At 37.1% G+C, this 17,962-nt stretch overlaps 2 protein-coding genes across 4 annotated transcripts in view; one reads left to right on the forward strand and one right to left on the reverse strand.

Annotated features, from left to right (window-relative positions):
• Positions 1-235: 235 nt before the first annotated feature.
• On the reverse strand, positions 236-17,364 carry LOC111863841 (C-1-tetrahydrofolate synthase, cytoplasmic). 3 transcript variants are annotated; one of them, XM_023850575.1, is made up of 5 exons: positions 17,296-17,364; positions 12,522-12,597; positions 8,751-8,949; positions 7,798-7,934; positions 236-332 (listed from the first exon to the last, which is right to left on the reverse strand). In XM_023850575.1, exons 2-5 carry the CDS (start codon positions 12,581-12,583, stop codon positions 236-238), a joined length of 495 nt encoding a protein of 164 aa, XP_023706343.1. In that variant the 5' UTR covers positions 12,584-12,597; positions 17,296-17,364. The 3 variants fall into 3 exon arrangements, with proteins under 3 accessions (XP_023706343.1, XP_023706344.1, XP_023706345.1); XM_023850576.1 differs by lacking the exon at positions 17,296-17,364 and adding an exon at positions 17,009-17,227; XM_023850577.1 differs by lacking the exon at positions 17,296-17,364 and adding an exon at positions 16,571-16,589.
• The window catches only part of LOC111863839 (retinoblastoma-binding protein 5 homolog), a 22,059-nt gene continuing 21,446 nt past the window's right edge, over positions 17,350-17,962 (forward strand). The window contains exons 1-2 of the mRNA XM_023850571.2: positions 17,350-17,434; positions 17,529-17,554. Of these exons, the coding sequence (XP_023706339.1) occupies positions 17,416-17,434; positions 17,529-17,554 (45 nt within the window). The 5' untranslated portion in view covers positions 17,350-17,415. The remainder of the gene's footprint in view (positions 17,435-17,528; positions 17,555-17,962) is intronic.

Below are 17,962 nucleotides of genomic sequence, written 5' to 3' on the forward strand. Positions count from 1 at the left end.
GTTGTATATGACACTCGTGCATAACGCAATTCATCCGCCATGGGAGTCGTTCTTCTTATGTTTTAATTGTGTATATATTGTGTCTTATGATGTGTCTTTCTTATGTGGCTGCATGTGTTGTAGTGTAGTCACATGTAATGTGAAGTGACAAGCAGAATTGTATGCGCTAAAAGACGGTAAATATATACACATTAGGGATACAAAATAAAGTAAGGTATATAATAAACAGCACACTTTACCTCTTTATAAGCTCCATGACCCCATTTGGTGTGCATGGTAGGAACCCAGACAGATCCCCAACAGCAAGTCTTCCTTCATTAATTGTATTCAGTCTGTAAGTAAGATGTTACAACAAACAAACTTAGAGGTTTCACAGTGGTGAAGGTTCTTATCATGGTTTCTGGGATTATGGCAATATGCTACAGTGTGACAGGTGGATACCAATGTTTCAGAAGAACATACTGCCTCCATCTTCAGTGTAAAAGTAAGTCAAGCTGGGATCTGTAACAAATGTGGCAGTATATTCCTCACAAAATGAATGTTATAATTTTAAGACGATATAAAAATTATAGATGACCAAGACAAAATTTGATCTATGAATAAAGAAAGAAAATAAAAGTTCCTGGATGATACATGAATCAGACAAACGTTTTGACAGAAAAGATAAAACTGTTATTTAATGATAAAGAGAGTTAGTGATGGGACGTCATACATAATACCAAGAGGCTGCTGGTGTGATATCATCATTCTGAATGTTCAAGCCCCAACAGAAGATAAAACTGATGATACTTGTATAAAGGACAGGTTCTATGAAGACCTAGAACATGTATTTAATAAATTCCCAAAGTACCATATGAAAATTCTGCTAGGAGATTTCAATGCCAAAGAAGGCAGGGAAGACATTTTGAAACCAACAATTAGGAATGAGAGTTTGCATGAAATTAGTAATGATAATGGAATCAGAGTAGTAAACTTTGTCATATCAAAAAGTCTTACTGTCAAAAGTCCAATGTTCCCACATTGTAACATTCATAAATTCATTTGGACGTCTCCTTATGGGAAGATGCACAATCAATTGACTATATTTTGACAGATAGGAGATGGCATTCAAGTATACTTGATGTCTGATCATTCAGACAGCAGATTGTGATACTCACCACTACTTGGTGGTGGCAAAGGTTAGGGAGCACACAAACAACGCACAAAGTTCATACGGAGAGGTTCAATCTCAAGAAATTAAACGAGGTAGAGGATAAAGAACAGTATCATGTCAAAATCTCAAATAGGTTCATGGCTTTGGAAAACCTACATACTGAAGTGGATGCTAATAAATCTAGGCGAACTATTAGAGAGAATATAAAAATTTCTGCCAAGGAGAGTCTACGTTATTATGAACTAAAGAAGCATAACCCATGGTTTGATGAAGGATGCTCAAAATTATTAGACCAAAGAAAACAAGCAAAATTGCAGTGGTCACACGATACAAGCAAAACAAATAGGGATAATCTGAACAATACAAGACATGAAACCAGCTGGTATTTCAGGAATAAAAAGAGGGAATATCTGAAAGACAAAATTGATGAGCTTGCAATGTACAGTAAGAATAAGAACATGAGAGACCTGTATAGAGGAATAAATGACTTCAAGAGGGGCTGCCAACCTAGAAGTAACTTAGTGAAGGATGAGAATGGTGATTGGCTTGCAGATTCCCACAACATTTTCAATAGGTGGAAGAACTACTTCTCTATTATTGAATGTACATAGGGTCAGTGATGTTAGGCAGACAGAAATCCATACAGCTGAGCTGTTAATACCTGATCCTAGTCTTTTTGAGGTTGGAACTGCTATTGCAAAATTGAAAAGATATAAATCACCAGGTAGTGATCAAATTCTGGCGGAACTTATTCAAGCAGGAGGAGAAATATTATGTTCTAAGATCCATAAGCTATTTACTTCTATTTGGCATAAGGAAAAATTGCCTGATCAGTGGAAGGAGTCTATTATTGTACCAGTTCACAAGAAGGGTGATAAAACTGACTGCAATAATTATTGGGGATATCACTGATATCAACTGCACACATAATTTTGTCCAATATTCTTCTTTCAAGGCTAAGTCCATTTTTATGGGATCATCAATGCGGGTTTCAATGTAACAGATCAATTACTGATCATATCTTTTGCATTCATCAGATACTGGAGAAAAAATGGGAGTACAATGAGACAGTACATCAGCTATTCATAGACTTCAAGAAAGCCTATGATTAAGTTGGGATGGAAGTATTGTAGAATATTCTGATAGATTTTGGGGTACCCATGAAACTAATCAGGCTGATTAAAATGTGCTTAAACAAAACTTATAGTAAAGTCCGTATTGGTAAACATTTGTCTGATAATTTTCCTACTGAGAATGGTCTAAAACAAAGAGATGTTTTACTGCCATTGCTTTTCAACTTTTCTTTAGAATATGCTATTAGGAAGGTGCAGGAAAATCATGTGGAACTGAAATAAAATGGGACACATCACCTGTTGGTCTATGCCGATGATGTGAATCTACTAGGTGATAATATAGATACCATAAAGAAAAACACACAAACTTTAATTTATGCAAGTAAGGAGGTTGGTCTAGAAGTAAACACACAGAAAACTAAGTATATGTTGCTGTCTCATCACCAAAATGCAGGGCAAAATCATGACATAATGATTGGTAACAGATGTTTGGAAATGTGGCATAGTTCAGATATTTGGGAATGATGATAACAAGTCAAAACCTGATTCAGGAGGAAATTAAGAGGAGATTGAACTTGGGTAATGCTTGCTACCATTCAGTCCAGAACCTTTTGTCTTCTCGTCTGCTGCCCAGAAACATAAAAATTAGAATATATAAAACTATAATTTTGCCTGTGGTTCTGTATGGGTGTGAAACTTGGTCTCTGACATTAAGGGAGGAACATAGACTGAGGGTGTTTGAGAACAGGGTGTTGAGGAGAATTGAACCAAAGAGAAATGAGGTGACAGGAGGTTGGATAAAACTGCATAATGAGGAGCTTCATAACTTGTACTATTCTCCAAGTATAATTAGAATGAACAAGTCAAGGAGGATGTGGTGGGCAGGACATGCAGGACAGGAATGCCTGTAGGATATTGGTGGGAAACCCAGATGGAAAGAGACCACTGGGAAGACCAAGGCATAGGTGGGTGGACAATATTAAAATAGATCTTAGAGAGATAGGATGGGATGGGATGGTATGGATTGTATTGATGTGTCCCAGGATAAGGATGGGTGGAGGGCTCTTGTGAACATGGTAATGAACCTTTGGGTTCCATAAAATGCTGGGAAGCTCTTGACTAGCTGCACATTTGGTGGCTTCTCGAGAAGGGCTCAGCTGCATGAGTGAGTGAATGATAAAGATATTTATGTTTAACGTCAAAGATATGAAAGGTCAACTGAATCTTATAACCCATGTCACCAAATGTTATCTCTATTTTTTAACACTTAACAACCTAAAAGATCAACAAAACCTCTCAGTGTACGTCACCAGGATTTATCATCATGTTCTTACAACTAGCAGCTTACAGTAATACCCAGATTTAATCTAGCATATCAAAATTATGTCCACAGCTCTGACTGAAGAGCACGGTCCCAATAACATGTAAAATAAGTTCGGAAAAAATTTACTGTAGGGTCTATTTCACACATATGTGCAAAACTCTATGCCATTTAATGCTTAATTACTACAATGTGCAGTCATTGTCAGAGCTACAAAAGTTTGGATAAGAGTCTCAATACTAAACAAAAGATGCTAGTTTTATTCAGTGAATTTACAAAGAAAGAAAAACTATATGATAGAGTAATGATACAGAGTAACAGTTTTCAATCTTCTAGTGATACTTCATGGTCTTATTAAGGAAACCCATGATGGTGATAAAGGATAGAGCTGAAGACTGGAGCTCACTGATACAGAGAGGATGCAATAAAATAAATCTTAATTAACAATGGAATATATCAGAATGTAGAATTGTATGATTCAGCTGTACTGTAAAATGAATGTTCATATTAATATTGTCATGTGTTAATGACTACACATGGGGCTTGGATTGATAATTAGATTTACTGAACAATTAGAATTCGTAACTACAAACAACTGTATCACTCCCATTAATTTGCACCCTCGATAAATCACTACAACACAAGCTAAGTCTCAGTCTGTTATGTCTTCACTAGGTGTCACTAGATTACAGCTGCTGACCATGGAGGTTCTTCACTGACAACCAGTCACTGCCACTGCTCTTACAGCTCACAATATGCATTCACCAACTGCTGAATTGAGACAGACTAAAAGTCAAAGTTATGTTACAACTGACAGAGAGCCAGACAGTCTGTCTTGCTGTCAAGCATCCATCTGGGGTCCAAAATTAGATTCTTATTACTGTCAGACAGTTGTGGGTTTGTTGATGTGGGGTGCCCTCTCTGATGAGATGACTGGTCTGTTGTTTAAAACTGCTACTGGTCCTCACCAGTTGAGTCATATTTACTGCCTATGAATTCCAGCAGCCATTTTGCTTCATGAGTTGTAATACAATATTCGTGATGGCTACGATTCTGTCTTCTTCTGACATGGCCCCACTGAGCTCTGTCATGATCTGATGAAGTATCGTTGCAACTACTTTGAACATGTCGTTCACAGATGAACTGTTTGCATTAGGAGCCTGAAGTGACTGACTTGGTACTTGTTGGTTGTGACTGGGGGGAGCACTCATTTTTTCCACTGTGACAGGGCAGGCCTGTGCAACTGAGGGTGGCTGAGGATGCTGCTGCGTGTTGCTACGCAGCACCGCTGTAGAGGACAGTCCTGGGGTGGTGTGGCTGGAACACGGTAACCTTCCCATGGTAGTCTTGGGCGCTCTCTACGACCTTATTTCTCACATCTCTTCCTTGGCATGCCTGCTGTCTTGATAGTCAGAGGGGCAATGTTTCTCTCCATTAACCAACTTTCAGCTGCATCACATCAGTATCAATGCTGTATTGCCTTTCTCCAGGCACTCCTTGTGCAAGTGACTGCCCCCACACCGCATACACTGAGGAGGTTGCTTGCAGTTAGCCCAGACATGGACGAATTGCTGGTAATCATAACATTGCACGAGATCAGTCTGGCCTTCATACAGCTCTACCCTGATTGCAATATGGTAAAGGTCCATCAGTTTGAATATCTCATGGAACTCTGACATCCTACATAAGATTATTAGGAACAGTGGATTGTTTACTGTGGTTGTTCCTTCTGCAGGTTGCTGGTGCTTGGTGGTGTTGTTGATGCTGTCTCCATGGTCAGCCTCAATTTCAATTGACCTCAATGAGCCAAAGAAGTTTTGGGTAGGAACTTCAGGCTTTGATTAAACTTGGGGGTTGCTGGCTCCTGTGGTGGATACTGTACACTTCTTGGCTATTTTGTTGGCATGGCCTGTTGGTTTCCACTTTCATCTTCTTTGTGCATGGAATTCCTCAGTGGATGGAGGTGTAGCAATTGTGGTCTTGGCTGTTTCCTTTTTGATGGCACTCCCTTTGAGGACTGCTGTCAAGTCGTGTAGTGCCTCTGTGTACACTCCATATAGGGCGGTGTACAGCTGTTTTCCTTTCATAAGCTGGTGGAGATTCCTCTTGTGTCCACCACGTTTTGGACATTTAGAGTCCATTTCAGACTTTGGCCAACTGACAGAGGGGTACATCCCACTAGGCAGGCAACGACAGTGAGTACCTCATGAACACATTCAATGATAGCATTGGTATCGGAATGTTGTATGGTGTTTTTGTATTACAACCTCCTCATTGGTTTGCAAGTTCATGTAGCCACCAGGCAGTACATGAAGATTTGCATATCTATGGTTCTTCACTAATAAGAATCTTCGAGAAGAATCTCAGACACTCTCATGTCACATGACATGAGAGAGCTACATTTTTACACAAGGTCAACTATCTATGCACAGTGGGTTCATAAAGTTATGGCAAATTTTTCATGTTTTGCTATTTCATAAGAATTAGTAATAAAATCATGTTATGGAATCTGTTGTCACCTTTGTATGAACTGTCTTCAGGGTGTGGATGTGAGAGACACTTTATGTAAATGGGAGGTAGCCACAAATGTGCTGCAGAAGCATTCACAGACAGTCAACAAGGTGATGAATTGAAGGGGGGGCAGGGGCTAACAACTGATCACAGTGAAACACTACCACATTACAAAATGTTACACACAACCCTTGTGAACACAGTAATAACCTTTGTGTTTCATAAAAAACATGAAATTTCTTGACCAGCTGACCAGCTAGTAGCTCCTTCATGGAGACAGTTAACGTAAATGAAATATTACATTGGGGGAGTCCTTGTTATCATGCAGTTCAGAATATTTTGATTAAAGGAAGACCACATATAGAGAGTTTCTGGGAAAAGGGTGCTGAGAAAAATTTTGACCTAAGACAAAGGAAATACAGAAGGGCGGAGAAAACTGCATAAAGGGAGGCTTTATAATTTTTGCTCACTACTGCATATTATTAGGACAATCAGATCAAAGGCAATGAAATAATTGAGAGGCCATTTAGAACATATGAAGAAAATGCAAAATTAATACACAATTTTAGCCAGCGAACGTGAAGGCACCAGCTCAAGAAGGACTCTGCTCCATGGAGCGAGTTAGTTATGCAAACTGGACATTCAATTATCCTTTATTTACCCCTTTAAATAAACAGATTTTCAATGCTTAAGAATATGCAGTTATGTCAGAAAGGGGTAAAAAATTGTTATACAATAACACCTGTCTTAAACGGAATCTCAAGGGTCCAAAAACCCAGTAATTCTGAGTATTATATACCACTGTCAGAACCATTTACAATCTAGTTTTTACGTGTTAGCACCAACAAATCTGCCATTATGACAATTCACAACAGCATAATTTCAGGCTGATTTTCACTTCGGGACGAGTAGCCATACAACTAAATAGATGCTTCTGCTGACATAATTTAAAATCATGGAAAATGGTCACAGAATTCATTTTACAAATAAAATAATACTTATGAGTGGCTGTAGAAAACATATCATAATACTAACCAACTCAATCAAAAAAATAAATATTCAAGTTTATTACATCCTGATAATACAACTGTATTATTTTAAAGTTATGGGTGCCCTTCACTTTATATTAGCAAGCTCAGCGTAGTTTAGTGACTGCTAACTACTTAAGCAAAGTGGCAACATGCATCATCATCCTCTCCAATTTAAGGGTTACGATGGGAGTAATGTCACATCATGTGAAATGTAATTTAATTAAGCTGAATCACATATTACTGTTCATTAATAATATGTCCAGTCTTCATGTTAAAAAAGAAATACAACCAATTTTGATAAATATGACAATCTGGTATAAAACTGGTGTTCTCCAACTAACATTTTAATATATAAGAAGGTGTCAACAAATACAGCGGAGAACTAGAAGCAACCTCATAATGTCTGGTACAGGTTGAAAAATGTCATTTTAGGTCACATGCTTAAATTAAAACCAAATCTTACAACAGTAACTTGAGACCCAAGATTTAGTACTTCCGTTTATAACAACTGATCTTCAAAGTACCTAACAGAAAATTATAAACATAATATTCAGTACTGTTCATAAGATATCTTACTGAAATCCAAAACACAATACTGTAAGAGATATGTTATAAATGTTAAACCAAGAATGAATGATATCTGTAAAGATATTAAACATTTTCATTGACTTAATTACAAGAACACATCTCAGGTGGCAGCAGACTTACCCATCTACATCTTTTTCTGGAGATACAGCATCAGTAATGATGTGGGAGTCTATAGGACAGTCTGCATCCAGTGGCATCTGTACAATTATCCCATGGATATTTGGATCACCATTCAGTTTATTCAGTTTCATCAGAAGCTAAAATATAAAATACATCTCAGTGATAAGAAAATTATATATTCTGTCTGCTATCTAAGATGTGGTATCGGAAAGACTGCAGTACTCAATAGCATTAAGGAAAATGACTTCCATGGTGTTTCTGAAGCATGGAAAAAATGATGGGAATGCTGTATACATTCCCAAGGAGACTATTTTGAAGGAGATGGCAACCAAAATTGAGTAAGTTAAGCCAGTATTTTATTTTTGACCTAGTCCGGGAACTTTCTGAAACACCTCATATAGGAAAAACTAATATGGTAAAAATGTAACACTTGGATGGCAAAGAATTGAGACAATTTTCACCACAGCCAAGAGACAACAATTATGTTGATAAAATTTCTCATAAATGTTTCCTACCTCTGAGTGTGATAGTTTGTTGTGTGAATGAAATATACAGTGATAAATTCTTCTGTTCTTGCTCTGGTGTTCCCCTTTTCCCAGCATTCTGTTTCTATATTGTATATTACCTTAAATGCTCCTTAATTGGTATCACGATAATGTCAACAATGAAATGAATTTAAACTTACTATATAGTTTCTGTTCACATACTTGAACTGTATATGAATATAAAAATTTACTGAACAGGAGTTACACAGAAAGAACATTTTCAAACCCCTTTCTTAAAACTTGCAATGCCTGCACTGTAGCACATAGCCAAAGCCATGCTTCAACTTTCTGTAACAATATTTTCTTATTCATTCTCAAGTGATATCCAAACAAGTCTGCATAACATACTGATATTTGCATGCCAAACTGTGTCATACACTCTGTATAAAATAGGAGACTGTTTGTTACCTCTGCTTCAGTGATTGTCCTTGGTAATTTTACATGAGTGGCTTCTATTCCAATCTGACTAGCAGCTTTTACTTTCATGCGGATGTAAACATTAGAGTCTTCTCGAGCACCAACTTGTACAATGGCCAAACCAGGCTTGAAACCAGGCAATTCTTCACATAGTTTTGTTACCTCAGAGGTTAGAGCATTGCGTATTTCACTGTAAAACAAATTTATCAACTATCGAGCAACTGATATCCCACATAACAACATCCACAAAATATCACATCCTTCGATTCATAAGTAAAAATAATGAAAATGCCAGAAGACATGAAATGGACACATATTTTAATACTTGTATCATTTGAAGAGGGAATAAAGTAAAATATTGGGCTGTTATTATCATCTGATTCATATAATTTCTGTAGCTCACATATGGAAATTAAATGGGACACATCAGTTGTTGGCCTATGCTGATGATGTGAATCTACTGGGTGATAATGTAGACACCATAAAGAAAAACACACAAACTTTAATTGATGCAAGTAAAGAGGTTGGTCTAGAAGTAAACACAGAGAAAACTAAGTATATGTTGCTGTCTCNAATTAGAGTATATAAAACTATAATTTTGCCTGTGGTTCTGTATGGGTGTGAAACTTGGTCTCTGATATTAAGAGAGGCACATAGACTGAGGGTGTTTGAGAAGAATGTGACTGAAGAGAAATGAGGTGACAGGAGGTTGGATAAAACTGCATAATGAGGAGCTTCATAACTTGTACTATTCTCCAAGTATAATTAGAATGATCACGTCAAGGAGGATGTGATGGGCAGGACATGAAGGGCAGGAATGTCTATAGGATATTGGTGAGAAACCCAGATAGAAAGAGACCACTGGGAAGACCAAGGCATAGGTGGGTGGACAATATTAAAATGGATCTTAGAGAGATAGGATGGGATTGTATGGCTTGGATTGATCTGGCTCAGGATAGGGACCAGTGGGGGGCTCTTGTGAACGCAGTAATGAACCTTCGGGTTCCATAAAACGCTGGAAAATTCTTGAGTAGCTGCAGAATTGGCGGCTCCTCCAGAAGGGCTCAGCTCCATGAGTAAGTAAGTAAGTAAGTAAACAAGCTCACATAAGACTTTTAGGTAGTAGAATTAAAACAATACAACATTAAAGATGCCCACAAACAATACTGTGCATGGGAAAACTGAAACCTATTTCATGTCATTCTATGGACTATTAAAATTATCCATATTATTATAATTTTTTTTATTGCTAGTCAGGTGGGACTAAGTCCCTTGTACTGTGGCCACTTCTGGCCTATTGTACCAGCCACAGATGATAGGTGAGGGTAATTGTGGAGCAATTGGTGGAATGAAGATTGGGAGGGGAAACCGAAGTACTAGGAGAAAACCTGCCCCAGCGCCACTTTGTCCACCACAAATCCCACATGACCAGACCTGGGATCGAACCCGGGCCGCTATAGTGGGAAGCCAGCGACTAACCGCTTGAGCTATGGCACAGCTATATTATTATTATACTATGCACTTATTTACCATTTAATTATCAGAGGTCAAGGATGATGACAGGGATGAAGCATATAGCACACATGGGATAGTTGAGATGTGCGAACAACATTTTGTCAGGAAACCTGAAGGGAAGAAACAACCTGGAAGACTTACAAATAGACAGAAGGATAACATAATGCAAATCTTGCCCAAGAAATGTGGTGGAAGGGTGTGGACTGGATATATTTACCTCAGGATTGGCAGCAGTCAAAGGTACTTGTGAACATTGCAAAGAATCTTTGGGTTCCATAAAATGTAAGGAACTTCTTGACCACATAAGCTTAAATTACCAAAGTCTTTGTTATACTGAGTTAATTACTCATTTGTGGACATTTAATCATCAGAATAATGTGACACCTGGTTACATTCTTAAAACCTCAGTGTGCAAGTTATAGCTCATTTCAGAAATTACTGGAGGTTAATGAAACAAATCTACTGGGAACAAGAAAGGGCTTATCTTCTTTGCTATGAATAAATATTAAATAAAAAAAATAAAACATAACAGTGATGCTGATATTTTATTATTGTTTCATTTAACTATCTTTGTTACTGGCCTTAGCCCTGTTATCTGTTAATTACACAGCTGTACTGCAAGCACACCAAGATTGGTGGTCACTATTGTAAATCTAAGGGCTCCCTGTGTGTTAAGGCTGCATTATTACTTGTCCTGTATGTTATATACATGCTCCCTGAATTCCATTACAACCTGTCACTGAATTATTTGCTACTGTAAACCTTATCCAAGATGATAAGAATTAGTGCCAAAACAGGTAGTTGTGACCCACCACGCAACTCTTCTGGAACTCATTCTTGAAACTAATTATGACAGAACCTCTGAATATACTTTCTGCAAGGTTCATTTCCATGAAGTATTCAACTATGAAAACCTACTGCTGAATCATATAAATCACTGCAAGAGTAGCAGAACTGAGGCCTTATGGCAAAATAATCTGAGCATACAAAACCTTCAATCACAACTGACTGTCCTCAAGATTCATCACGATATTGGCAAAGTTATGCAGAGATCACAGTTGAAACATCTACTTATTCATAAAGTTGTTATATTTCCTTCTCATCAGACCTACCTGTACCACAACATGGACTATAAAGAATGTAACCCAGATTAAGTTCCTGCGGCTTGCTATAAATTTTCAGGGTATTACACCCAGCCCACATGTCACTGACAGCAAAGTATTATTCATACTCCACATATGAAATATATCGTTTCCATAAGGACTGTATTCAGTCCTATACTGTCAAAATATCAAATTGAATTACAACTTATCTCAATATGATGCTGAAGCATGATGTTCCCAAAACACGAAAGATTACTGCCTCAGTCAGAAGCACCATAACAACGTTTCTTTAATAATACAGCAAAACCACCATTTTAGGTTTATTTGGGCAGCAGTGAATATGAACACTAATATGAGGAAAATTTTAAATAAATCCTTAGATGTTCCCAATGAGCTAAATGTTGAAATATCTTTGACTGCACTTGAAAGTTAAACTTTAAAATTATTCTGGATAAATTCTGAAAACATTCATGCCAGTAAATGCTGGACTTGATGTTCTGATATAAGTAACTTAAGTTCTCAAAGATATAAATGGGGGGACAACTACTTGCAAATAGCCATTTCAGTAGTGGCCTGATCAGAATAAAAAATTAAATTTTAATCAGCATATTAAGCCTCCTCTGGAAGAGGAGACACAAAGGAACTTAAGAAAACAGACTGAACAAGTTTGTGTAATCAGAATGTTTCAAGTTATGTTTACTGGAAGGTGAAAAATTTCAATTCCCACCCTTAGTCATCAAACAAAACTGCAATGAAACTGACCTTTTAATATCTGACTATTTCTCAACCATGAACAATGGTTCACTGAATTTTTATTTGGTTCAGTTCATGAAGAATTACATATACTGACGCTACATATTAAATGTACTGAACTTGTTTAAACATTTAGTATTCAGTTTTCATGTTACTGGTTTAATTTTCCACATTTAGGGGCTTCTTCGATTAAAATTTAAATAACTGTGAATGTTATATTATTTTTGATGTGATGTTGTTGATGTTTGACATGTCCAATTGTAATTCTCTACAGCTATGGATGAAATAAATAATAAATAATAATAATAATAACCACTTCTCCCCATAGTATTCATATAATTATTGAGTAACTACAGATAACCAAACTATTATTAATTAAATCAGTACATACTTTGCCACTTCTCTTCCAGAAAGTATATTCCCAATTTCATTGGGTTCCCTAGATGAACTCATTGTGCAGAATTATTCTGTAAAGCAAAGAGAAAACTGCAGGACAATCTGTACTCTATCTATGAAAACTTCACACTAACTGACTCTAATGTTTAGGGTACACTCAGTTCTCTGCAGAGTGATTGGGTGGGGTGTTAAAGTGGGAGAGTGAAGGGGAAAAGAGCTTTACTAGGAAGCAAATATCTCTTCAAGGTTCAAAGTAACAAGCATGTTGACAACTATCTCTAAGTTGGACATAAACAAGAAAATATAATGCATTCTGACACTGATAGGTATTACAGTTGAAAAAAGAATTTTATTGCATCTCCAAAATAATGTTAGTTTCCTCTTTTTCTGATTTACCTTTAAATTGTGTAATACTTGTGAAATTCATTTCTATGTAATGTATTCAAACACTATTTATCAGTGCTTATTTAGACAAAGAAAGGTGCTGATACTCAGATGCGAAAAACAGAGAAACATGCCTTTTTATTTTCTTGTTTTATGAAAAAATATGTTATTGTAATATACCATTACATATTATCAGAATAAATCCTTGTACTTATTATAAGTATACAGCATTAAAACTTCTTGGGAAAAGTACAAATGTTTCAAATTACAAGGCTTCCATGCCACCATGTAATAGAAAAGAACCTCAACACCAATTTTTGACTTCCATTAATCTTATCTTCATAGCCCAAATGTTGACATGTTCACCACTTGTCACCTTGGCATAGGTCATGGAAATGCATTCTGGTGACTTCCTGGCTGAGAAGAATGGCAGACACAGTTCTTCAATTACCCAATTTTGCAATGCAGTATATAATTTTATAAGTTACATTATGGAACAACATAGAAGACCTATAATGTTAAAGGACTGAGAATATGAATAATAAACAGACTAAGATGGCTACTGGTAACAAATGAATGTACAAAAAATACGATCGACATGCTGAGTCTGGGTGAAACAAAATGGAAAAATAATGCTATAATATGTAAGATTTGAGGCTTTCACGGTGGTGACTATGAAGAAAGNGTGGGGAACAAAAGAAAGAAATAGGTAGCAATAATATTATTTGAAGAAAGTCGTCTTTGGGGTTTAGGCGCCGTGTATTCTTCATTTTGGCCGACGTTTCGGAAAGTGCAGTAGCTGTAGTAGCACTACAGCTACTGCTCTCTGCATTCCAAGCCATTCACTGCTCTGAAGATGGAGGCGATACGTTCCTCCAAAACGTCGGCCAAANAATGTTTTTAGTGATGGAGAACTGACAGCTTTATTCAGTTACAGGCACCCAAACTATGCTGTGATGAGGGAAAGTAACAAAAGTTTTAACAGAAACCTAGCAGAGGTGGTCAAGAGGGATAAAAGTGCACTTATATGGGATTTCAATAGTCAAGTATGAAATAACAGGACTGCATATGGTAATGGACCACTCTGGTGAGCATAGTAGAATTAATGAAGGAAGAGAACTATTAGACATGTGCATAACAGATTGATGGTTTAAAATTAATTGAATTACAAAATGACTACATACTTGTATATTTGAGACAGAAACTGAAGGAGCATAACTGATTACATAAATATGACAAAAGATTTAAAATTATTCATAAGTGGCATTCAGATGACACCTTGTGTTAATTCTGACAGTGACTTTTGGTAGAAAACTTTAAAAACACCAAAACAATCAAGACAGTGGCAAGGACAACATGAAAGACTAAGCCAAGTGGTTCCACAAACGTAGGCACAGTCTCAAAGAAGGTCTTGTACAAAAATCAGTTAGTCCAGTATGCCTATGACAAAGTCATATGGTAGGCTGGAATGAAGATTATGAAATTGAAAGTACCAGAAGGTACAGGAAATATAAGGAATCGACCCATATGGAATGTTTCACTAATCGAATCAGTCAGTCCAGTTTCGATATTTCTCCCATACGAATTCCCCTTATCGGAAATAAGGTTAGCAACTGACAGTGAAAGTCAGTATGATCTTACAAATTCTTCATGGGTCTCTATATGATTTTAGTTCTGGGGTTCAATTTTTCGTTCCACAGATGGTGCTAGAGGTCGGTATAATGTTCCAACATTAAAATCTTCAGATTATTCGTATGCATTCATGTTCATGGATTTGGTTTGTGGCATTTATTTTCTATTTCCTCTTCTTACTTAGTTATAGGTCTGTATGTGCATTATCACAACTGTATATTTTCCTGATATCTCCTATTGTCAACCCTGATTTCAGGTGTACAGTTGTAGGCTGACCAGTGATTGAGGTTAGCTCTTTCTAATGGACCCAGAAGAGTATGTTTCCTATCCCCTCACCTGAGGGTAGAAACAGATCCCGTTTCCAAAACACTGTGTTCTTTAGAATATCGTACAATGGACAATGCCCAAAAACTCAGTAATCCCAAGAAAGTAATCTGCATTGTTCAACATTACACTGGATGTGGCATATGGACCTGTTACTAGGTGCTGACTTTGTTAAATGCGTCTGTTGCTAAGTAATATCTGCAATGATAGAACGATATAATGCAACCCATTTCTACACAACAGATCAGTAAACATGCATCTAAACAATAGGGTTAATGTTGGAAAGTGTCTTCTACTTGGTCTGTAAAAAGTGGTTATAAGAAAGGCAATAGGGGCGATCCAATTAGTTGTGGGTTGGCAGTTCTGATGAGCTCTGCAAGGGGGCCTGAGATGATGGCATTATTACTTGAGACTTGAAAGTCCAGCTGTGAAGAAAATAGTTGCATGAGTGTGGCTGTGAAAAGAGGACTTTATGTACTGTAGTTGCAGTTAAGTAAAGTGAAGTGAAGTAAAGGTATCCCTGTAACAGGCCATGGAGGCCCATAGGGTTGAAGAGATGTTGAGATTCCCACATTTTCCTAGACAATCAGCTCATAGATGGCGGCAAGGTTGTCAGCCTTACGAGCCGGCCGCCATTTACCCCTAAGAATATTCCAAGAATATCCCTGGTACTCATTTCTGTTAGAGTCTGAGTCGATCCCAGGGTCATAGTGCAGATGGAACAATTAGGTCAATTGAAAAAAATCCAATGACCTCANAGCCGGCCGCCATTTACCCCTAAGAATATTCCAAAAATACTCCTGGTACTCATTTCTGTTAGAGGCTGTCAACCCCAGGGTCATAGTGCAGATGGAACAATTAGGTCAATTGAAAAAAATCCAATGACCTCATCGGGACTTGAACACGCGACCTTCCGGCTTGTAACATAGTGCCTCAATCAACTACGCTACCAGATACCACCATAGTTGCAGTGAGACTGATATAATTACTCCATTAAAATCCAATGCCATGATATGACTAGTGAAGACTGAGAAGTCTTAGTTTGCGCTTATGACTTATAAAGTGCTGAAATCAGTGACAGTTATTATACTATAACTACACAAGAATGACATGTCTTATATCATGTNTGACTTAAATCAGTGACAGTGTTCTAATTAATTATTTGTAAGTAATTCATATTCCTAGCTCCAATGGTCCACTAATTATTTGTCACACTGAAATCTATGGCTGCCATTTTGTTCTATGGCCTACAAAAACACACATTAATAAAATATGCATAGATTTTTAAATGTCTATTAGCATACATAATTTTAGGGCTCTAATTATATTAATGAGGAATAAGTGTTTATAATTATAATTAAAGAAGTATGAGTAATTAATCCATGTCACAATTCAGGTGCCTGTGATGTTATTACTAACTGCTGAAAATTAAAAATTTCAAAATTTGGATGACTTCAAACAGCATAACATTTTTACCAAAGCTAGCCAAAATTGATTGAATCAGAAAGTAAAAAGGGGACATAGGCAAAGCATGGAGATCTCACATGCTTATTTTCTTCATCAAGAAAGGAATGTGGGCTAAAAAGCGTTCATTTGTTTTTATTTTGGAGTGCTGTGGTTGAAAAGCTGGAGATTATATCTTTTAGAACTACCTATGACAGATTCATTGAGAAGAAAAGAAAATAGTTGTGTATTATTGCAAACCTTATAATAATTTTGTGAGACAAACTGCAATGACTGTTCCACAGTGGATGTGTGATATTACAACAGTGAACCTGGAATGAAAATCTAACTGCAGGGAAATCGCTATTTGACATATTCAAGTCATACTGTTCTGCCCCCGACTGCTGGACAGGTACAGATTATTGGTACAAAAGCGGTCTTCAACCGAGGTGGTGGTAAAATAGGTGTGGACAATTACACACGAAAAATCAAAATTGCTTCAAGTAATGGGTTGATTTCGTCACCTGACCCCGTTATTACTCAAACGAAATAAACTGGAGAATATTTTTCTTCATTTTCACAATTTAAGTCGTATTCAAGTTAGTTACGAATTGAATGTCGCGCGATCATCATAGGGAAATGGATTATGGACGCTGCTAAAAAATCTGCAGAATGTGTTTAAACTAGCCAGTATCTTACACTTAAATTTGTTTCAGGCCGCATCGGGAAAGAAAAATGTTCCATTCACAACGACAATAATTCCTCAGGATAACTTTTAAAACGACGAAAACGTAAACATGCTATCCCATTGGGAACTCATTTGTTATTGAAGAGTAAGTCGTATAATTGAAAGTCAAATAACATGAATTTTTCGCTATTATGAAAATCACATTCACAGAAATAAATAAAAATAACCTATACATATATATGCACAAATATATCGGCGAAGTGCGCAAAGTAACCAACAATCTACGAAAAATGCTTACCGCTGACGACACCTATCACTACCCTCTTGCCGGCTGTGACCGCTGTGACGGCTGTGACGGTTGGTTAAACTGTATCGAACTGTATGAACGGTATGAAGAACACGAAGAAGAAGCCTAGCTATGAATCTGGAACTTTTGGGTAATATGTTTTGTTTTATGCGATGTGCACTTACCTGGTAATGTTATGTATCTTTTATTTGGTTCTAAACTAATTCTGATTTTTCCCTTTTCAGAATCGTTTGGGCAAAACTATCCTGAGGTGTGTACAAAGATTTTCGTAATGTATTATTTTTTTGCATACACCTTCAGAATATAGTGACAAGTGCGCCTATGACATTCGTACTTTGAAACGTAACAGAAGTTAAAAGCGATTCATTGGTGAATAATAAATAATTAGTGAAATTCCACTTTATTGTAACCATAAGACACGCAGTTTTAAAAACTTAGCTATCATATTTCAGAGCGAGAATGTCATGCGTGCAGTTGTCACGGGTTCGATCCCGGGTCTGGTCAAGTGGGATTTGTGGTGGACCAAGTGGCGCTGGGGTGGGTTTTCTCCGGGTACTTCGGTTTCCCCTGCCAATCTTCATTCCACCAAATTCTCCATCGTCATAATCAACCGGGGCAGGTACAATAGGCCAATCAGTGGCCGCCGTGCCGAGTGGAC

The sequence above is a fragment of the Cryptotermes secundus genome, unplaced genomic scaffold (assembly GCF_002891405.2).
Source record: "Cryptotermes secundus unplaced genomic scaffold, Csec_1.0 scaffold46, whole genome shotgun sequence".
In the NCBI taxonomy this organism is placed as follows: Eukaryota; Metazoa; Arthropoda; class Insecta; order Blattodea; family Kalotermitidae; genus Cryptotermes; species Cryptotermes secundus.